Below are 22,966 nucleotides of genomic sequence, written 5' to 3'. Positions count from 1 at the left end.
CCTCATCGCCAATGTGGTGTATGCAGCACACAAATCACTGACTCCACACGGTCTGGTGTTAATCTAACTGCTGTGACCTTCGTCCTTTATTGAACAGCTCCAGAGTGACTCTCGGTGTGGTGGTCAGCCTTTTATACTGCCTCTTGCAGGTACTTTCAGGTCTCCCACCACAGCGCCCTCTGTGGTGCACCATTGTGCTTATTATACAGTTAAGGTACCAGGACGATACACACATCAATACATAACATCTCACTTCCGCCCCAGGACGCAGGACGATACACACATCGATACATAACATCTCTCACCTCACCTCTGGAGTTCAGCTCTTTTGTCCATGTTTGGACTAAGGCTGTAGTGAGGTCTGGAGCTGAGTGGTCCTAGCGGAACCAAAACTGAACATCAGAAAGCAGGTTATTGTTGAGTAAGTGTCGCTTGAGACACCTTCCATCTGATGATTGAGAGTAGGCTGATGGGGTGGTAATTTAGCAGGATTGGATTTGTCCTGGTTCTTGTGTACAGGACATACCTGGGCAGTTTTCCAAATTATCAGGTAGATGCCAGTGTTTTAGCTGTACTGGAACAGCTTGGCTAGCGGCGCGGCGAGATCTGGAGCACAAGTCTTCAGCACTACAGCTGGGATGTTGTCGGGGCCCATAACCTTTGCTGTATCCAGTGCGCTCAGCCGTTTCTTGATATCACGTGGAGTGAATCAAATTGGCTGAAGACTGGCTTCTGTGATGGTGGGGACCTCAGCACTTCTGGCTGAAGATGGTTGCAAATGCTTCAGCCTTGTCTTTTGCACTCATGTGCTGGGCTCCACCATCATTGAGGATGGAATATTCATGGAGCCTCCTTCTCCCATTAGTTGTTTAATTGTCCACCACCATTCACGACTGGATGTGGCAGAACTGCAGAGCTTTGATCTGATCCGTTGATTGTGGGATCGCTTCGCTCTATCTATGGCATGCTGCTTAGCATGCATCTAATCCTGTTTCGCAGCTTCCCAAGGTTAGCAATTCATTTTTAGGTACACCTGGTGCTGCTCCTGGCATGCTCTACTACACTCCTCATTGAACCAGGGTTGGCCCTCTTGCTTGAGGGATATGCCGGGCCCAGAGGTTACAGATTGTGGTAGAATACAATACTGCTGCTGCTGATGGCCCACAGTACCTCATGGATGCCCAGTTTAGAGCTGCGAGATCTGTTCTGAATCTATCCCATTTAGCACAGGGGTAGTGCCACACAACACGATGGAGGGTGTCCTCAGTGTGAAGATGGGACTTCGTCTCCACAATGACTGTGCGGTGGTCACTGCTACCAATGCTGTCACAGACAGATGTATCTGCGACAGGTAGATTGGTGTGGACGAGGTTATGTCGGTTTTTCCCTTGTGTTGGTTCTCTCACCAACTGCCGCAGGCCCAGTTTAGCAGCTTTGTCCTTCAGGACTCGGCCAGCTCGGTTAGTAGTGATGCTACTGAGCCACTCTTGGTGATGGACATTAAAGCCCCCCACCCAGAGTAAATTCTGTGCCCTAGCTACCCTCAGTGCTTCTTCCAAGTGGTGGAGGAAGTGGATGGGCTGCTGACATTGCTACACCATACTTGTAAGAACATCTCTTGAGTATCAGTTTCCCCTAAGGATGGGTCTCTCTCTCCATTATCCAAAGTGATAAAGGTAGATACCAAGGTGCTGTAACAATAAGTTGAAGGAGCGTGTTTGTCGTTGCGGGTTTTAATGTTGTGCTTCTTGCCTTGCCTTATTCAGGGACGCTGGCTGGAGTGATAGATCTGGCTGTCGATTGGATGACGGACCTGAAGGAGGGGGTCTGTCTGGCTGGATTCTGGTTCAGTCACGAACAGTGCTGTTGGACATCCAATGAGACGACCTTCGAGGACAGGGATAAATGCCCTCAGTGGAGGACATGGTCAGAGCTTTTGGCCAGCCAGTCGGAAGTAAGAAATCATACGTCTCCATTTGACTCTTGGGTCAATGCACCTACATGATGTTAATTTCAGCTCACAGTTTCAAATGTAGTTGACTCTAGATAAATGCACCCCCTGATCCAAACATAGAATTTTAATACACCAATTCCCCTTGAATTATATCTATCCTGTCCATAGCTTCCCTCTCCTCTTTTAGTGCAACCTTCACATCATCCACTTCCTTTGTGAAGACAGATGCAAAGTACTCATTTAATACTTTTGCCATGTCCTCTGCTTCTACATGAAGATTCCCCTTTGGGTCCTTAATAGGTCCAGCTTTTTCCCTTATGTTACGCTTATGTTTTATATGTTATTCAATTGTAATGCACCAATTCCCCTTGAACTGTAATACATCAATTCCTCTTGAACTGTAATACACCAATTTCCCTTGAACTGTAATACACTGATTCCCCTTGAACTGTAATACATTGAATCCCCTTGAACTGTAATACACCAATTCCTCTTGAACTGTAATACACCAATACACCAATTCCCCTCGAATTATACTCCGGCCTCTGTTCTGTGAAGTTTAACATTTTCAGCAAAGATTCTGCACAGTGTGAGAGTGATAGAAGTTGATTCCTGCCCCAACCTCCGCTTTTGATTATTTTTTCAGGTCCCGCTGTGCTATAAACATTCGTCAACAAAGGCCACTGGCAATAATCCCCTCCCAGGTCTTTGCCATTGCCAATCTATAAACAGCCATGAGGACATATGTAATAGTAGACCCAGTTTAATGTGCCCTCTGGACTTCTCACTCTGTGCTGAGAGCATAACCACACAGTATTTGAACGATGAAATTCTTATGGATCCTTCATTCAGTGCGCAGTTCTATCAGATCCAACACTGTCCAGTTTAATGATCTCATATTATTGATACATTAACCACCAGGCACAAATACTAGATCTTTAAGTACAAGCACATACAGTATCTTTTACTGTTGAACTATCAATAGACCCAGTGTACGGAAGGAAACTTTACTAAAGGATTTAGACTGGGCCTGCAGGCAATACACATTCCACCTCTCGGTTGTGTTCTGCCCTCGGACAGGTCCTGACTCAAGTCTCACACTAAGATTCTTGAGCCACTTACTAGGGATGAGGAGCTGAGGTGGTTTCCCGTTGCCTTCCTCGTGGTTGTAATCTTTGGAGTGCCCTTTCCTAGTTGGACTACAACCAAGGCTAAAGATCCCCACCCACCCTTTAAAATGGGGAAGCATCTGCACCTATTAGACTTAAGTACCACCGTTGGACGTCACCCAGTATTCAGAACTGGTGCTCCGCTTTCTGCTCTGGGACTGTCTGGAGTGGGGTTCAATCCCACCCCTTCTGACTCGGAGGTAGAGATACTAGCCCTGAGCCAGTGGTCATTCCGTCTGGACACGAGTATACCACTTGATTGTGACCCAGTATTTAGAGGCCATATTCTAGTCTTCACTTGCAATCACCTATATCTGGAACTGTGTAGTTCAGGTACATGTGGGCTAATTCTCTGAATACATGATTTTTACCCCAGTTTAATGTCACATCCGAAATATGGGACCTCCGACAGTGTAGCACTCCCTCAGTACTGCACAGAAGTGTCAGTCTGGTTTATGTGCTACCACTGATCCACAGCCAATACCTACCCTACTGGACCAAGATGTATTGGTGAATGAGGAAGCATTGCTGGTTTTGCAGTACTCCGATAGCTATAGGCAGCCATATAGCTGTATACGTTTGACTGTGGATCGGAAAATCACTGACGATACTTGGTGATTTTCTACTCCATGCGTGTAGCAGGCCAGGTACCTTACCATGGGTAGGACTTCCAAAATCTACATTACTTCCACCAAATACAACTTGTATCTGATATATGTCGGGGTCCAATTGATTGAGATTGATTGTCAAGATTAGTCAAAAACTCCATTATCATTGTATAATGCCACATCCAGGATGGTATATGGATCTTGGTCTTTATCTGTCGAGCAATTCCTATGATCCTGTACGACACTTATGCCAGTCATAACTTTTGCATGGTGTCTACTGTGTGTTCGAAACTGTAAGATAAATATAAATACCGCTATCTATAATGTTTTCTTTTCCCAGGGTGCTAGTGCATACGTTCTGAACTATCTTCTATATGTTCTTTGGGCTTTGACCTTTGCTTTCCTGGGAGTCTCGCTGGTCAAAGTGTTTGCACCCTATGCATGTGGCTCTGGAATTCCAGAGGTAGGTACCTGTCCACAGAGGAAAGCTGCAATTGTATTTCACTGCAGCAAACCTTTATGTGCTGCTGCTGCTTTCTAGACAACAAAAGCTATCTCACAGCAAATAAAAATACACTTATTGTGATTGACGAAACATTTCGCAGCTTGTTCAACTGACCTCAGCACTGTTGAAGATATGAATGTAATGCTTTGTAATGCACCCAGTCTAAGGTTGTTAATTAACATGGGCCCAAGTTTGTGCAAGTGCTGCTGTGGTATGGAGTAAAGTGCAGCTAGCTCATCCTTTCATTTTTCCTTCCTGGCCTTTAGGGAAGCAACATAGTTCCTGTCAGGGCCTCACATGATGACCTGCTTGTGCTCAGGAACTCATCGTGTAGGGAAATCATGCAACAGGCAGCTTGGCCTAACCTGTCTGTTTTGGTGTTTATCCTCTAAACAAACCATATCTCATCCCTTTTGCCTGCCCTGTTCCCGTCTCCCTTTATCCCCTTTTCCTACAAACTCCTATGTAACCAATTCTTAAATGTTGTCTCTGCTTCAATTACTAACGATGAATGTCCCTTCATTCGAGAACCTTCATCGTGTGAAACAGTGGCCCCGATAATTACAGGGAGGCAGGGAGGTTGCAGGTGAGGCAGGAGGAGCCTGGCTGGTGGGGAGCAACAGTGGCAGGAGCGTGCAGCCAGGGACCATTTACGATGGTCCATGGCGATCGTAGCTGGGGGAGTCTGGGGATTGGGGCTGGGGGCATCAGGCGATCGGAGCTGGGGGAGTCTGGGGATCGGGGCTGGGGGGAATCTGGGGATCGGGGCTGGGGGGAATCTGGGGATCGGGGCTGGGGGAATCTGGGGATCGGGGCTGGGGGATTCTGGGGATCGGGGCTGGGGGATTCTGGGGATCGGGGCTGGGGCAGTCTGGGGATCGGGGCTGGGGCAGTCTGGGGATCGGGGCTGGGGGAGTCTGGGGATCGGGGCTGGGGGAGTCTGGGGATCGGGACTGGGGGAGTCTGGGGATCGGGGCTGGGGGAGCCTGGAGATTGGGGCTGGGGGCATCAGGCGATTGGGGCTGGGGGCGTCTGAGGATCGGGGCTGGGGGAATCAGGCGATCGGAGCTGGGGGAGTCTGGGGATCGGGGCTGGGGGAGCCTGGAGATTGGGGCTGGGGGCATCAGGCGATCGGGGCTGGGGGCATCAGGCGATCGGGGCTGTGGGAGTCTGGGGATCGAGGCTGGGGGAGTCTGGGGATCGGGGCCGGGGGAGTCTGGGGATCAGGGCTGGCGGAGGGTGGGGGGCGGGGAGTCTGGGGAGCGGGGCTGGGGGCGTCTGGGGATCGGGACTGGGGGCGTCTGGGGATTGGGGATTGGGGCTGGGGGAGTCTGAGGTTCGGGGCTGGGGGAGTCTGGGGATCGGGGCTGGGGGAGTCTGGGGATTGGCGCTTGCGGAGTCTGGGGATCGAGTCTGGGGATCGGGGCGGGGGGGAGCGGGTAGAGTCTGGGGATTGGGGCTTGCGGAGACTGGGATCGAGTCTGGGGATCGGGGATGTGGGTAGGGGGTGGAGCCTAGGGATCGGGGCTGGGTTAGTCTGGGGATCGGGGCTGGGGGGAGGGGGTGGAGTCTTGGGATCAGGGCTGGGTGAGTCTGGGGATTGGGGCTTGGGGAGTCTGGGGATCGGGGCTGGGGACGTCTGGGGATTGGGGATCGGGGCTGGGGGAGTCTGAGGATTGGGGCTGAGGGAGTCTGGGGATCAGGGCTGGCGGAGTCTGGGGAACGGGGCTGGGGGGAGGGGATCGAGTCTGGGGATCTGGGCTGGGGGAGTCTGGGGATCGGGGCTGGGGGTGTCTGAGGATCGGGGCTGGGGGAGTCTGGTTATTGGGGCTTGCGGAGTCTGGGGATCGGGGCTGGGTGGAGGCTGGGGGAGTCTGGGGATCGGGATGGGGGGAGCGGGTTGGGGCTGGAGGAGACTGGGGATCGGGGCTGGGGGTAGGGGGTGGAGCCTAGGGATTGAGGCTGGGGAGTCTGGGGATTGGGGCTGGGGGAGTCTGGGGATCGGGGGCTGGGGGGAGGGGGTCGAGTATGGGGATCGGGGCTGGGGGAGTCTGGGGATTGGGGCTGGGGGAGTCTGGGGATCGAGGCCATGAGAGTCGAGGGATCGGGGCTGGGGGCATCTGGGGATTGGGGCTGGGGGGGAGTCTGAGGATTGGGGCTGGGTGAGTCTGGGGATCGGGGCTGGGGGTGTCTGGAGATCGGGGCTGGCGGAGTCTGGGGATCGAGTCTGGGGACGGGCCTGGGGGGAGGGGGTGGAGGCTGGGGGAGTCTGGTTTACGGGGCGGGGGGCAGGGTGTGGAGCCTGTGGATCTGGGCTGGGGGTAGGGGGTGGAGCCTGGGGATCGGGGTTGGGGTTGGGGGAGTCTGGGGATCGGGGCTGGGGGAGGGGGTGGAGCCTGGGGATCAGGGCTGGAGGAGTCTGGGGACCGGGGCTGGGGGAGTCTGGGGAGCGGGGCTGCGCGGAGGGGATGGAGTCTGGGGATCGGGGAGGGGTTGGAGGCTGGGGATTGGAGCTGGCGGAGTCTGGGGATCGAGGCTGGGGGGAGGGGGTGGAGGCTGGGGGAGTCTGGGGATCGGACTGGGGGGAGGGGGTGGAGTCTGGGGATCGGGCTGGGGGGAGGGGGGCGAGTCTGGGGATCAGGGCTGGGGGTGGAGTCTGGGGATTGGGGCTGGGGTAGTCTGGGGATTGGGGCTGGGGTAGTCTGGGGATTGGGGCTGGGGGAGTCTGGGGATCGGGGCTGGGGGAGTCTGGGGATCGGGGCTGGGGGAGTCTGGGGATCGGGGCTGGGGGAGTCTGGGGATTGGGGCTGGGGGTGGAGTCTGGGGATCGGGGCTGGGGCTGGGGTGGAGTCTGGGGATTGGGGCTGGGGCTGGGGTGCGGGGGGGGGGGGAGTCTGGGGATCGGGGCTGGGGGCGGCCGAAGACTTTGTTGAAGAGTCTGGGGGAGCAATCCTGCTCCACCTGTCCCACCAGGAACTAAAAAGTGACACAGCTGCCAAGTTTCCCAATCCCTGGGAAAGCCATACTGCAATTGTAAATGTTAAATTGGGCTCCCATTTGCACTGCGAAAGCCCTATTTACATACGTTAATATGTTCACCCCCCATCCCCAACCCTCTCCTGCTCGTTATGGAGACGGGGGGTTATTTTGAGGCCACTGTTTCTATTGACACTGTCCCATCCATTCATAATCATAAAACGTTACAGCACAGAAGGAGACTATTCAGCCCACCATGCCTGTGCCGGCTCTTTGAAAGAGCTATCCAATTATTCCCATTCCTGCTCTTTCCCCATAGCTGTGCAAATTTTCTCTCCTTCAAGTAGTTATCCAATACCCTTTAGAAAGTTACTATTGAATCTGCTTCCACCAATGCGTTCCAGATCATAATAACCTCAATCACATCACCCTGTAAGCCCCACTGTTATAATGAAAACAGACCCAATTTTACAAGTCTTCTACCATTGTGAGGAACAATAACAAAAACAACTTGCATTTATACAGCGCCTTTAACACAGTAAAATGTCCCAAGGTGCTTCACAGGAGTGGACTGAGACACAAATTTGACAACAAGCCACATAAGGGAGACATTAGGACAGGTGACCAAATGCTTGGCCAGAGAGCTCGGTTTTAACCAGTGTATTAAAGGAGGAGAGCGAGGTGTGGGATTTGGGGAGTGAATTCCAGAGCTTAGGGTCTAGATGGTTGAAGGCAGAGCCGCCGATGGTAGGGTGAAGGAAGTGAGGCATGCACAAGAGGTCAGAGTTAGAGTTTGGGGAGCACAGAGTTCCCAGAGCGTTGTACTGAACATGTTATTGATACATGAATACGATGCAATGTGGCACTGATGTGTCTAAATCAGTTTTAAATTGAAATTAAACATTTTTCAGTTAGAAATAAACATTAGCTGAGAAAAAAAGTACCTTTTAGGTTTAACTTGTAATGTGTTTCAGTGAAGGATGTTAATGTCTTTGGCACTATTTTATTTGACTTAAATCTTATTTTTTTCAGATTAAGACCATCCTTAGTGGCTTCATTATCAGAGGCTATCTGGGCAAATGGACATTACTGATTAAAACAGTAACTCTGGTGTTAGCTGTATCCTCGGGCCTAAGCCTCGGGAAGGAAGGACCCCTGGTACATGTGGCATGTTGCTGTGGAAACCTCTTCTGCTGCTTATTTTCAAAGTACAGTAAGAATGAAGGGAAGAGGAGGGAGGTAAGCAATAACTTCAGCTAGTATTGGAATATCTCCAGTAATAAAACAGAAACTGGATGAGTATTGGAGAGGGACTAGACTGAGGGTTTTAACATCAAATACAGATGGAGATAACCTTACAACCCTCAGTCCAGTTTCTAAACGTACAGGTAGTGGTAGAATGGTTCCAGATGTTGGAGTAGGCCATTCAGCCCCTCAATCCTGTTCCACCATTCAATCAGGCCACGGCTGGTCTGTCCATTTACACGCCATTGCTCCGTATTCATTGATACCGTTACCCAACAAAAATCTATCGATCTCGGTCTTGAAAATATCAATTGACCCCCAGCATCCATACACAGCCTTTTGGGAAAGAGAGTTTCCCCTGAAAAAGAAATGGAAAAAGACAGACAAATTGAAAAGTGGGCATTCTGTGGTACCTGCATTCATTGTTGATTGGCAGAGGTGAGATATTGGAAAGAAAGTGATTAAAGGGGAGGTTCCCATTGTGCAATAATTTTGACGGTGGATGTTCTCGGATGTTACATAACCTGAGCTCTTGTCTTCCTTCCAGGTGCTGTCAGCCGCTGCTGCCGCAGGTGTCTCGGTTGCATTTGGTGCTCCCATTGGTGGCGTGCTTTTCAGCTTGGAAGAGGTAAAATATATTCGTGCCCATACCCAAATTTCCCCCAATGCCATGTAACTTGATTTCATTGCCATTATAGTAGGCTGGAAAGGCAAGAACAATAAAATATTGCAAGCGTAAACTTTGAACTGACCTCAATGGGCATTGTCAACCTTGTTATTATTAGGCAAGTTATTTTCCACCTGTTTCGAAATATATATCACAAGTAGGCCAGAAAACACCACTGTTTCTTGGAAAGACAATTCTATCTCTCCCATGTAAAGTCACTGTGATGAAAGGCTCATTTCAAATCTTTCCTGCTCCAAAATGGTACAATTGTCCTATAATAAAATATTAAGATGTTGGACAACACTTAGTTGGCAAAGGTAGAATGATGGGTCTAAATACTAATAAAGATCAGCTCTGTAAGTCTCTGGTACTTTGCTTTGTCCATAGTCACCAAGGTTACTTTCTCGATAACTACACAGTGATAGAATTTCCACCAGAAGGGTATGAGTCCGAGACTCGCTCCAGTTAGTGGAGATGTCAGACTCTGATTACTAGGTTGACATCCAGTGAGGTACTTGCATCCAATGGGAGTTGAGTGTTCTCCCTTTACTGATGTTTGCGCCTCATTCTTCAGTTCTTCAATGGGAATCTGGTCTCCTTGAACAATTTACCATTCAGTTGGTCTAGAAATTTGGCTGCACAGCCTCCATTTTTCGGGCGCTAAATGACCTCCTAAGCCTTCAACATGGTGGGCAGGAAGCGCACGCTGATTACAAGCTGGAAGCCAAATGCTCTCCCACACCACTGCTCAACCCCCAACCACTGCAACCCACCCCCAACCAAGCCACTGAGGCCCAATATCGGGGGTGCCTCGGGCTTCACCACACAGGCCCAAAAATGGCTGCCGTAATGCCAAGGTCAATGAGCTAAGTTACAGCTTTCGCCAATTGATTAATTGAGATGCATGTGGAAATGAAGCTGACTAATATATCTATCTATTCTGGACTGAGATTGGAACTTTTTTTAAAATTCGTTCATGGGATGTGGGCATTGCTGGCAAGGCTGGCATTTATTTCCCATCCCAAATGCCCTTCAGAAGATGGTGGTGAGCTGCCTTCTTGAACCGCTGCAGTCCTTGTGGTGACGGTACTCCCACAGTGCTGTTAGGGAGGGAGTTCCCAGCGACATTGAAGGAATGGCGATATATTTATAAGTCCAGGATGGTGTGTGACTTGGAGGGGAACATGGAGAAGGTGGTGTTCTCATGCGCCCGCTGCCCTTGTCCTTCTAGGTGATAGAAGGTGCTGCCAAAGAAGCCTTGGTGAGTTGCTGCAGTGCATCTTGTAGATGGCACACACTGCAGGCAAGGTATGTCAGCAATGGAGGAATGAATATTTAAGGTGGTGAATGGGGTGCCGATCAAACAGGCTGCTTTGTCCTGGATGGTGTCGAGCTTCTTGAGTGTTGTTGGAGCTGCACTCATCCAGGCAAGTGGAGAGTATTCCATCCCACTCCTGACTTGTGCCTTGTAGATGGTGGAAAGACTTTGGGGAGTCAGGAGGTGAGACATTTGCTGCAGAATACCCAGCCTCTGACCTGCTCTTGTAGCCACGGTATTTATGTGGGTGGTCCAGTTAAGTTTCAGGTCAATGGTGACCCCAGGATGTTGATGGTGGGGGATTCGGCGATGGTAATCCCGTTAGATGTCAAGGAACAGGACTCGGCCATTGAGCTCCTCGAGCCATTCAATGAGATCATGGCTGATCTGTGATTGATCTCCATATACTAACCGTTGCCCCATATCCTTTTATACCTTTGGTTAACGAAAATCTATCAATCTCAGATTCAAAATTAACAATTGAACTCGCATCAATTGCCATTTGCAGAAGAGTGTACCAAACGTCTATCACCCTTTGCGTGTAGATATCAGCAAGTGAGCCACAGCGTCTATCTGCATTGCAACAAAGTCATGCAAACCAGGAAGGTCCCAGCTTCGATCCTCACTGTACAGAGCTTGCTGATCTCAGCGGGTTATAGGGGTGTTACAATTAATCCCATGGGCCCCTGGATTAGAGACAAAAGAACATTACCTTCTGTCAGCCAGTATTAAGCACTATTGATAGTGGGCAGAGATATCTGCCGCATAAATCTCAGGGTCATCTGTGGAATGTGGTGAGAAGGAATAACACCTGCCCTCCCCCCCCAAAAAAAAATTGGTGAAAATATTCTAATGCAAGGAGAATGAAAACCATGTTAGTGATGGTGGATTCTGCTGTTCCCTTTCAGGTCAGTTACTATTTCCCATTGAAGACGCTCTGGAGATCATTCTTTGCTGCTCTGGTGGCAGCCTTCACTCTCCGTTCAATCAACCCGTTTGGTAACAGTCGGCTGGTGTTGTTTTACGTGGAGTATCACACGCCCTGGTACATGGCCGAGCTGGTGCCCTTCATCCTACTCGGCGTCTTTGGAGGCCTCTGGGGAACGCTCTTCATCCGAGGGAACATTGCCTGGTGCAGGAAGCGCAAGAACACGAAGCTTGGAAGGTACCCAGTGCTGGAGGTGATTGCCGTGACCGCCATCACCGCCATCTTTGCGTTCCCTAATCAGTACACAAGGCGGAGCACCAGCGAATTAATCTCCGAGCTCTTCAATGACTGCGGGGCACTTGAATCGTCACAGCTCTGTGACTACATCAATGATCCGAACATGACTCGGCCAGTGGATGATATTCCCGACAGGCCCGCGGGTCCTGGGGTCTATGCAGCAATATGGCAGTTAGCTCTCGCCCTGGTTTTCAAAATCGTTATCACCATATTTACCTTTGGCATGAAGGTGAGGGATGGACAACACAAGTAGTTTTATCTAAAACTGTCTCCACTGTATGATCCCGACAGACACAGGACAAATTTACCGATGCGTGTTACTATTGGATCAGAGTTTCTGCTGCTGGTACAAATAGGCCAATCCCCAGGGAGGGGAGTTCAGCTCCTGATCACTATCCAGTGACTCTGACTGCAAGTAAGGACAGGACGGGGTCTAGTTATGTTGCCACAGTAGTGCAGTGGTTCTGTTACTCAACTAATAACCAGAGGCCTGGGATAATAAGCCAGTTAAACGTGAGTTCACGCCCCCCCCCATGGCAGTTTGAAAATTTGAATTCAGTTTAAGAAAAAAGGCTGGTATCAGTAAAAGTGACCGTGAAACTGTCAGATTGTCATCAAAGCCCAACTGGTTCACTAATGCCCTTTAGGGAAGGAAACATGCTGCCCTTACCCGGTCTGGCCTATCTGTGACTTCAGTCCCATACTAATGTGGTTGACTCTTAATTACCCTCTGAAGTGGTGCAGCAGGGCACCCAGTGAGATGGGCAATAAATGCTGCCCTTGCTCGCGACACCCATGTTCCCGAACATGAATTTTTAAGAAACAAATGGTGATTAGCGTGCTGACACTCACTGTCAAAGCCACCTCTGTGAGGTTATGGAAGGTGACTATGAACTATCCAGTTAGGGGCGAAGGGAGGGGAGGGGAGAAAAATTGGCAGAAATATTTGAAGAGAAGCTATTGCGATTATTTGATTCATTCACCGTGCAATTGAATTCTGTTCAAAACAACACAAAACAAATGTACAATGCTGCAGAATGCCGATAACATTTACTCTTTGCAAGGTGTTCGTGTATAACGTGTGTGAGTATAGACTTCCTGTACAAATGGTGCAGCCTTGCCATAGAATATGCTCCAAGTTAGATTAGAATTGAAAAGATATAAATAATAATAATAACTTTTATTTATATAGCACGTTTAATGTAGTAAAACGTCCCAAGGCGCTTTACAACAGTGTTACAGACAAAACCGATAAATTTGACACCGAGCCACCAAAGAAATGAAGGCAGATGACCAACAGCTTGTTTAAAGAGGTAGGTTTTAAGGAGTGTCTTAAAGGAGGAAAGAGAAGTAGAGAGGCGGAGAGGTTTAGGGAGAGAGTTTCAGAGCTTAGGGCCCAGGCAGCTGATGGCAGGGCCACCGATGGTTGAGCCGTTACATTCAGGGATGTTCAAGAGGTCAGAATTTGAGGAGAGCAGACATCTTGTGGTGTTGTGAGGCTGAAAAAGATTACAGAGATAGGGAGGGGCGAGGCCATGGAGTGATTTGTAAACAAGGATGAGAATTTTGAAATCGAGGCGTTTAATTGGGAGCCAATATAGGTCAGAAAGCACAGGGGTGATGGGTGATCTTGACTTGGTGCGAGATAGTACACGAGCTGCTGAGTTTTGGATGACCTCATGCTTACGTAGTGTGGAATGTGGGAGGCCGGCCAGGAGTGAATTGGAGTAGTCAAGTGTAGAGGTAACAAAGGCATGAATTAGGGTTTCAGCAGCAGAAGAGTTAAGGCAGGGGTGGAGACGGGCAATGTTACGGAGGTGGAAAAAGGTGGTTTTAGTTATGCTGTGGATATGTGGCTGGAAACTAATTTCAGGGTCAAACATGACACCTAGGTTGCGAACAGTTTTGTTTACCCTCAGATTGATGTTAGGGAGAGGGATGGAGTCAGTGATTAGGGAACGCAGTTTGTGGAGGGGACCAAAGATAATGGCTTCGGTCTTCCCAAAAATAAAAGAGGAAAGAAATATTGCTGCCTTTTCCTTTGTGTTTCTGCCTGAAACTGGGCAGGAGAGCAGCAGGACATGAAGCAAAATTGGACAGCGAGGCCTATTGTCGCTTCAACGCCTCAGACCTGAATGGCCCTCCCCCTCCCCTGTTGGGACTGCCGTCGGCCATTTCTTCCCCGCCCACTGCGTGCAGTGGCCAGAGGTGGGTGGGGGAGATGTGGAGCTCAGGTTCCTGCTCCATGTCCTTTTCATCTGCCCTTGTTCATGCTACGCCCTATAGTACAGTATATATGGAAAGGATGTGTCATGCCATTTTATTCTCATTGTTCCTGCAGATGCCATCAGGACTGTTCATTCCGAGTATGGCTGTTGGGGCAATAGCTGGCAGAATGGTTGGCATCGGCGTGGAGCAAATGGCCTACCACCACCATGACTGGTTCATCTTCAAGAGCTGGTGTCGGCCAGGAGCCGACTGTGTCACCCCAGGGCTGTATGCTATGGTTGGGGCTGCTGCCTGCCTTGGTGAGTGATGTCTGATGGACCGTTGACCAGCAGCTTTAGCGAGAAACGTCGTTCTGCAGCAAAGCCAACGGGCTTAACTATTTATACCTACCGTGAACATTTTTACTGATTCCTTTCAGAATCACTTGATAGCAAACTGAAAAATAACCTGCTAATTATTGGGTAGCGCCATTGAATGGTAGGGTGAGGCTTTGCAGCATAAGTTCCCCATTGAAGCGAAGTCTATGCTCAGCCAAGCTTCCCAGGTAGAGACTGAGCTTACCTGGAGCTTGCTTAAAGAAAGTAAGGGAAAATCAGCTGGTGAGTCTCCCTAGATTGAGGCCGTGCACCACTTGGCTCAGTTGGTACCACTTCACCTCTGAGTCAGAAGGTTGTGGGTTCAAGTCCCACTCCAGAGACTTGAGCACAAAATCCAGGCTGACACTCCAGTGCCGTACTGAGGGAGCACTGCACTGTCGGAGGTGCCGTCTTTCAGATGAAATGTAAATCGAGGCCCCGTCTGACCTCTCAGGTGGACATATAAGATCCCATGCCACTATTTGAAGCAGGAGCAGGAGCATTCCTCTGATGTCCTGGCCAATATTTATCCCTCAGCCAACACCTAAAATAGAATATCTGGTTACTATCTCATTGCTAATTGTGGGACCTTGCTATGTGCAAGTTGGCTGCCGCGTTTCCTACATTACAACAGTGACTACACTTCAAAAGTACTTAATTGGCTGTAAAGTTCTTTGGGACATCCTGAGGCCATGAAAGGCGCTATATAAATGCAAGTTCTATCAATCTTGGTTGAGACTGAACAGTAGAATTAGGCAAGGCCTGAGAGGAGATTAGTTTCCAGAGAAAGTGGATATGGTTCTGATAGACCCACAGAGGGGGAGGGAATAAATATCATGAAGTCAAAACAGAATGAGAAAATACTTTTTAAAGAACTCCGCACATTTTTAGAGCAAGTTTCATGTTCTCAAGACAGCTCAAAACACTTTACAGCCAGTGAACTTGAAGTGTAATCAGTTTTGTTTGTTATCAGATGTGGTAGTGAATTTTCAAACAGCAAGGTCCCACAAACAGCAATGAGATAAAGAACTAGATAATTTGTTTTTGTGATTTTGGTTAAATATTGGCCAGGACAACAGAAGAACTCCCCTTTTTTTCTTTGAAATATTGCCGTGGGACCTTTTATGTTCATATGAGAGGGCAGACGTTGTCTTGGTTTAATGTCTCATCCAAAAGACATTACCTCCAACAGTGCAGCACTCCCTCAGCACAGCACTGGAGTGTCAGCCTGGATTATGTTATCAAATCGTTGAATTTACAACCTTCTGATTCCGAGGCGAGAGTTTTACCACTGAGCCAAGGCTGACACTAGACATTAGTACAGCAAAGAAATATCGTGTAAACTCAACTATTTCCACTTCTGATATGAGAGGATGTAACTATTTCATAATAAATAACAACAATTTGTATTTATATAGCACCATTAACATAGTAAAATATCCCAAGGCACTTCATAGGAGCGTTATCAGACAGGAAGACTTGACACTGAGCCACAGAAAGAGACAGATGATCAAAAGCTTGGTCAAAGGTTCAAAGAAGTAGGTTTTAAGGAGCATCTGGAAGGAGGAGAGAGGTGGGGAGATGCAAAGGTTTTGGGAGGGAATTCCGGAGCTTGGGGCCGAGACAACAACAAAACCAACAAGTAGTTAGGTGGGAAAGCAAATTGTGAGGAGAACACAAAAAATCTGCAAAGGGATATAGACAGGCTAAATGAGTGGGCAAAAATTTGGTAGATGGAGTATAATGTGGGAAAATGTGAGGTTATCCACTTTGGCAGAAAAAATAGAAAAGCAAATTATAATTTAAATGGAGAAAAATTGCAAAGTGCTGCTGTACAGAGGGCATGAAACACAAGAAGTTTGTATTCAGGTACAGCAAGTAATCAGGAAGGCAAATGGAATGTTGGCCTTTATTGCAAGGGGGATAGAGTATAAAAGCAGAGAAGTTCTGCTACAACTGTACATGGTATTGATGAGGCCACACCTAGAGTACTGCATACAGTTTTGGTCTCCGTATTTTAAGGAAGGATATACTTGCATTGGAGACAGTTCAGAGAAGGTTCACTAGGTTGATTCCGGAGATGAGGGGGGTTGACTTTTGAAGATAGGTTGAGTAGGTTGGGCCCATACTCTTGTCGAAACATATAAGATAATGAAGGGTCTCGACAATGTGGATGCAGAGAGGATATTTCCACTCATAGGGGAAACTAAAATTAGGGGACATAGTCTCAGATTAAGGGGCCGCCCATTTAAAACTGAGATGAGGAGAAATTTCTTCTCTCAGAGGGCTGTAAATCTATGGAATTCTCTGCCCCAGTGAGCTGTGGAGCCTGGGTCATTGAATATATTTAAGGTGGAGATAGACAGATTTTTGAGCAATAAGGGAATAAAGGATTATAGGGAGTGGGCAGGGAAGTGGAGCTGAGTCCATGATCAGATCAGCCATTATCTTATTAAATGGCGGAGCAGGCACGACTGGCCAGGTGGCCTACTCCTGCTCCTATTTCTTATGTTGTTATGTTCTTATGTAGTCAAGTCTAGAGGTAACAAAGACATGGACGAGGGTTTCAGCAGCAGAAGAATTGAGGCAGGGGCGGAGGCGGGCAATGTTACGGAGGTGGAAAAAGGCAGTTTTAGTTATGCCATGGATATGTGGCCGGAAACTCATTTTAGGGTCAAATATGATGCCTAGGTTGCAAACAGTCTGGTTCATCCTCAGACAGATGCTAAGGAGAGGGATGGAATCAATGGTTAGGAAACGCAGTTTGTGGCGGGGACCAAAGACACTGGCTTCGGACTTCCCAATATTTAATTGGAGAAAATTTCTGCTCATCCAGTACTGGATGTTGGACAAGCAATCCGACAATTTAGATATCAAGCAGGGGTCGAGAGAAGTGGTAGAGAGGTAGAGCTGGGTGTCGTCAGCATACATGTAGAGACTGACTCCGTGTTTTCAGATGATATCGCCGAGGGACAGCATATAGATGAGAAATAGAAGGGGGCCAAGGATAGATCCTTGGGAGACACCAGAGGTAACGATGCAGGAGTGGGAAGAGAAGCCGTTGCAGGAGGTTTTCTGGCCTCGATTAGATAGATAAGAATGGAATCAGGCGAGTGCAGTCCCACCCAGCTGAAAGATGGTGCTGAAGTGTTGGAGGAGGATGGGGTGGTCAACTGTGTCAAAGACTACAGACATGTCTAGGAGGATGAGGAGGGATAGTTTGCCACAGTCACAAAAGATGTCATTTGTTAATTTGATGAGAGCTGTTTCAGTACTGTGGCAGGGGTGAAAACTAGATTGAAGGGATTCAAACATGGAGTTCCAGGAAAGATGGGCACAGATTTGGGAGGTGACAGGATGTTCAAGGACTTTGGAGAGGAAAGGGAGTTTGGAGATGAGGCTGTAGTTTGCAAGCACAGTGGGATTAAGGATTGGTTTTTTGAGGAGAGGGGTGATGACCGCAGATTTGAAGGAGAGGGGGACAGTACTTGAGGAGAGAGAACCGTTAACAATGTTGGCTAACATGGGAGCCAAAAAAAGGAAGTTGGGTGGTCAGCAGTTTAGTGGGGATAGGGCCATGGTAGCAGGAAGTGGGTCTCATGGACAAGATGAGCGTGGAGAGGTCAAGAAGGGAGATCAAAGAGAAACTAGAGAAAGATGTGAGTTTAGAGCTAGGGCAGGGGGAACCTCAGGAAGTTTGGCTCGTTGGGCTAGGGGAAGGAAGTGAACTCGCAGAGACAGCTGATTGGATGGTCTCAATCTTTGAGACAAAAAAGTCCATGAGCTTCTCACACTTGTTGGAGGTGAGAATGGTGGAGACAAGGAGAGGGGTTTCAGGGTCAGCAGTAGAGAATAGTCACCGGGGGTTATCTTTCAGAATGACCCTGGAATAGTGAGCAGTTTTTGTAGACAAGAGTAGGACCCGATAATGCTTTATGTGGTCTAGCCAGATCTGGCGGTGAATGGCTAAACCAGTTGTCCGTCACATCCGTTCAAGTCTGTGCCCCTTGGACTTGAGGGAGCGAAGGTGAGGCCTGTACCAGGGGGAACGGCCAGGGTGAGAGTCATGGTTTTAATAGGGACTAGGGCATCAAAGGTGGTGGTGAGGGTGTGGTTGAGCAGATCGGTGGCTATAGAAATGTCATGGTGATAGGAGGGCCAAAGGCAGGACAGTTTGGAGTTGATAAGTGCAGTTGTAAGGGAGTTTGGAGAGAACTATTTCCAGGGGCGGATGCAGAAGGGAGGAGGGTTGGGTGGGGGAAGGGAGTTGTGGATGGAGAGCGATACAAGGAATGGTCAGAGATGGCCTTATCTTTACTTGATACGGTTGGAATAGCAAGGCGAGGAGAGAAGGCAAGGTCAAGGGGGTGGCTGTGAATATGGGTTGGGGAGTTCACATGGAGGGAGGGATTAAGGGAGGATAGAAGGGTACTGAACTCAAAGGACAGCATGATAAATTGAGATGGAGGTTGAAATCACCGAGGATGAAAGTCATTCGGTGCAGTGACTGAGGGAGGAAAGCAATGAAGATATCTCGGTGATAAAAATTTTTTTCATACTTGGGTGGGTGGTGGAGAACGAGAATTTTAAATGAGGTGAGAGGGGTGGAGTAAGGCGAGATGTTCAAAAGAGGAGAAAGTGGCAGAGGAGTAGGGGGACAGACCAAGGTGTGATTTGGTGATGAGAGCCACGCCACCACCACGGCGGTCTGGGCGGGGCAAGTGGTGGAAGGTATAGCCAGGAGCGGAGGCTTCGTTTAAAGATAAGGTGTCATCATCACCCCTCAGCTGAAGGCACGGCCGCCAGTGGTGAGGAGAAGGAAGTCGGTGATGCAGAACACGCCGGAATTGGAAGAGCGCAGAGATTTTGGAGCGTTGTAGGCTGGAGGAGATTACAGAGATAGGGAGGGGGCGAGGTTATGGGGGGATTTGAACATAAGGATGAGAATTTTGAAGAACACTGGCCCAGAATTTGTGGTTGGTGATAACGGTGAACGAACAGCATTCGCTGTTATTACCCCTTTGAAACTGACCGCAACTTCAAGATTTAGCGCATACACATCCTAACGCGGCAATCCTGAAGTTGCAGTCAGTCATATACTGCTCTGACACTGGCTGTGCTGTGGACACTCCTCATACCTCCCCCACAATCAGCAATCAGGGGAATCGGAGAAGCTGACGAAAACTTTGGCTTTTCCGCGATAAAATCGCTGGCAAATACCCCATTAAAATTTAGACATTTTTGGATTAGGTGTGACTGGGGTTTTAACAGCATATTGACTACTATTAACCCTGAAAAACCAATTTAAATTTTTTGCCAATGTATCTATTTTAATAAAAATTATATTTTTTAAGTAACTTAAAAAAACATTTTTTTTAAAGTTTGTTCATCTTTATTGCAGATTTAACTTTTCCCCATGTGCGAGCCCAAATCTTTGTCTTGCTCTCTGCAACATTTTTTTTCAGTTTGACTAAAAGGAGCTTCTTCACTTCCTGGTTCCGAGTCTGTGAGAATTCTGCATTGTGATTGGCTGCTTAGACAGCTTGTTGACATCACTGCAGCTTGCGTTGGGGATTCCCATTAATTTACACTGATCTCAACTGAACGCTGGAAAAGCCAAACACATCGTCACAGAGATCGTGAGGTATTTGTGGCAAGTGTGCTTCGCAGCTTTGCCACTGACTGCAAATTGCGGGCCACTGTGCCTGTCATATCACATTTATTCTCATTGTAAACGAGAAGTTTCAAACCGTCTCTCATTCTACCTGATGCTAATTTTGCTGCAGGTGGAGTTACTCGTATGACGGTGTCTCTGGTTGTGATCATGTTCGAGCTAACTGGAGGTTTGGAGTACATCGTACCATTAATGGCCGCAGCAGTGACCAGCAAGTGGGTGGCAGACGCCTTTGGGAAAGTGGGTATCTACGAGGCGCACATACACCTGAACGGCTACCCCTTCCTGGATTCAAAGGATGAGTTCAGGCACAGGACACTGGCCACTGATGTCATGAGGCCGAGACACACTGAACCTCCCCTCTCAGTCCTGGCCCAAGGCAGTATGACAGTGGAGGATGTGGAGACCCTTATTAAAGATACAGACTACAATGGCTTCCCTGTTGTCGTTACTAAGGAATCGGAGCGGCTCATTGGCTTTGTCCAAAGACGGGATCTCATTCTTGCAATAAGTGAGTTTTCCAGCTTTGTAGCTAACTGCTAATTTTTATAGACATGACACCAACTTCAGCACAATTTGACATTCTGAGCCTGACAGCTTCTTTTGAACGTTTTAAGTTGGAGCGAGCCTTGGGCTCAGTGGTAGCATTCCCACCTCTGAGTCAGAAGGTGCAGGGTTCGAATCCCACTCCAGGCAGCTCCGGCTGCCAAAATGGCTCAGTGGATAAATCCAGCTGTGGGATTGTACCATCCAGACCAGGACCAGCCCAGGTCTGATCCCTGGCTTGTTTCGAGTCAGCCAATCCCAGCACAGCTTTTACGTAAAATTGGCCTCAGCTTTTCTGGGGTTGGGATGGGTTGAAAAACCTTAGCCTGGGTTTCCTCCCACCCCTCCCCGAATCTGTCATCTCTGCTGGAAGGTGCACATTTCACCACTCCATTTTAGATTGACCCATGGGAAATAACCTCCTGCCCGGGGTCATGTGCTAAGGTATGCGATGGTTGGTAATGCCCATTAGGGACATTCCCCAGAATGAATCACTGCCTTCTGGAGAGGAAGGGAGAAAATTGGCAGCAACAAGACAAAGAAAATCACAGTGCTATGATTTTTTTTCTTCTCACAATTCTGTTCTTTCCCTTCTACATTAGAAAATGCAAGAAAGATACAAGACGGAGTGGTCAGCAATTCCATTGTGTATTTCACCGAAGATCCTCCACCGTTGCACGGCAACAGCCCCTGCCCGCTCAAACTGCGGAGGATTCTCAATCTGAGCCCGTTCACAGTGACGGACCACACGCCCATGGAGACGGTGGTGGACATCTTTCGTAAGCTCGGCCTCCGACAGTGTCTGGTCACTCGCAGTGGGTAAGGTGGCCTAGGAATTCAACCGCGTGTGCCAATTTTAAAGGTGTAAAATGGGAGCCTAAGGGCTAGAAATTCGGTTCTCAGCGATAATGGTATTTTTTTCGTGAAAATTACCTTAACGCATCGCTATCAGGCCGTAAATTCAGGCCTTAATTTGTGCAGCGGTAAAAATCAGCGTTGCACGAGGATTCGCGGTGCATACTGCGATCCTCAGCAACTTTAGTCCGAGGCTGATACCGCTGCGAGTTGGGCCTAGGGAGAGCAGAAAAACACCTGAATATAAATTGGAAATAACAACAACAAAAAATTCACAAAACAATTACAAAACACTTATCTAGCGAATCGCTGCTAAAGAATTAAAAAATAAAAACTTTAACTTACCTTTTTTGCAAGTCTTCATACTTACTGCTGCTCCAAGGGCGGCAACGCAGTTTTTTGCATGTCAGTATTTTTCGCACTAAATACGAGTGCGCACAGAGCCAAACTTTTGGCGACAGCGACATTTCGACTCTTGCACGGTGGCGGTCCTCTCTCCAGCAGCATTTGAAAACCACAGCCGCAAAACGTCACCCAATTTCCCACCGACCAGGTTTCTGCCAAAAAAAGGTGAAATAGCACCAAAAATCTGGTTGCGAAATTGCCAAATTTCCAGCCCAATGGGTCCAATATGGTGGGCAGCAGCGCTCATTCTGCACCAGTGCTCTTCTGCTAAGACACATGAGGATGAGGGAGAATAGAGGAAGCTTTACTCTGCAGTTGACAGTAATGTACTTAGCCTCTGAGTGTTTGCTGCTGAATCGGGTGCCTGAATTAGGAACGTGTTCCATTCCCTAGTGCTAATGGTGAGTCAGCTCAACTCACTGCAAGCGCATTTCCTGTCACTTTATCTTGGATTGGCAGATCTAAATAAAACTCCGTGGTGTCATGGAGTGGTTCATTTCCCTTCCAACAGCTTGCATGTACATAGCGCCTTTAACATAGAGAAACGTCCCAAGGCGGTTCGCAGGAGTGCAATCAGACCAAAAGTGAGCCCAAGAATGAGACGTTGGGACAGGTGACAAAGAGGTAGGTTTTGAGGAGTGTCTGAAATAGGAGAGTGCTGGAGAGGCGGAGAGTGTAGGGAAAAACATTAAAGAGCTTAGGGCCTGGACGACTAAAGGCAAAGCTGCCAATGGTGGGGTGAAGAAAGTGGGGGATACACAAGAGTCCTGTGTTGGATGCCCCTCCAGGTTGTTGGAGGGTCGTAGGGCTGGAGGAGGTGATAGAGTTAAGGAGGGGGCATGGAGGGATTTGAAAACATGGATGAGAATTTTAATATCGAGGCGTTGGTGGACTGGAAGCCAATGTAGGTCAGAGAGCATACGGGGTTGATGGGTGAACATGGCTTGGTGCGAGTTAGAATACGGGCAGCAGAGTTTTGGATGAGATCACGTTTATGGACAATGGAAGATGGGAGGCCGACCCAGAGAGCATTGGAATAGTCGAGTCTGGAGTTAACAAAGGCACGGATGAGGGTTTCAGCAGCAGATGGGCTGAGGCGGGGAGGAGACGAGCGATATTATGGATGTATTTGACCCCGAGATGAGCTTCCAACCACATGTCCAAGTCATCACTAAGACCGCCTACCAATGTTCCCCCTTATTTTTTTTGTGGGTGCACAGCCCATTCAAAGTAC

The 22,966-nt window shown here is 48.5% G+C and overlaps 1 protein-coding gene across 2 annotated transcripts in view; it reads left to right on the top strand.

Annotated features, from left to right (window-relative positions):
• Positions 1 to 22,966, top strand: part of LOC139276261 (H(+)/Cl(-) exchange transporter 4) — a 126,358-nt gene that overhangs the window by 100,431 nt on the left and 2,961 nt on the right. For both annotated transcript variants that reach the window (XM_070893992.1, XM_070893993.1), the window contains 8 exons: positions 1,767 to 1,954; positions 4,072 to 4,194; positions 8,245 to 8,451; positions 9,005 to 9,085; positions 11,351 to 11,896; positions 14,009 to 14,195; positions 20,039 to 20,437; positions 21,075 to 21,291. In XM_070893992.1, coding sequence (XP_070750093.1) covers positions 1,767 to 1,954; positions 4,072 to 4,194; positions 8,245 to 8,451; positions 9,005 to 9,085; positions 11,351 to 11,896; positions 14,009 to 14,195; positions 20,039 to 20,437; positions 21,075 to 21,291 — 1,948 coding nt within the window. The remainder of the gene's footprint in view (positions 1 to 1,766; positions 1,955 to 4,071; positions 4,195 to 8,244; positions 8,452 to 9,004; positions 9,086 to 11,350; positions 11,897 to 14,008; positions 14,196 to 20,038; positions 20,438 to 21,074; positions 21,292 to 22,966) is intronic.

This window comes from Pristiophorus japonicus, chromosome 11 (genome assembly GCF_044704955.1).
Source record: "Pristiophorus japonicus isolate sPriJap1 chromosome 11, sPriJap1.hap1, whole genome shotgun sequence".
Taxonomy (NCBI): domain Eukaryota; kingdom Metazoa; phylum Chordata; class Chondrichthyes; family Pristiophoridae; genus Pristiophorus; species Pristiophorus japonicus.
The sequence above is the reverse complement of the archived record's forward strand: the minus strand, read 5'-3'. Positions and strand labels throughout refer to the sequence as shown.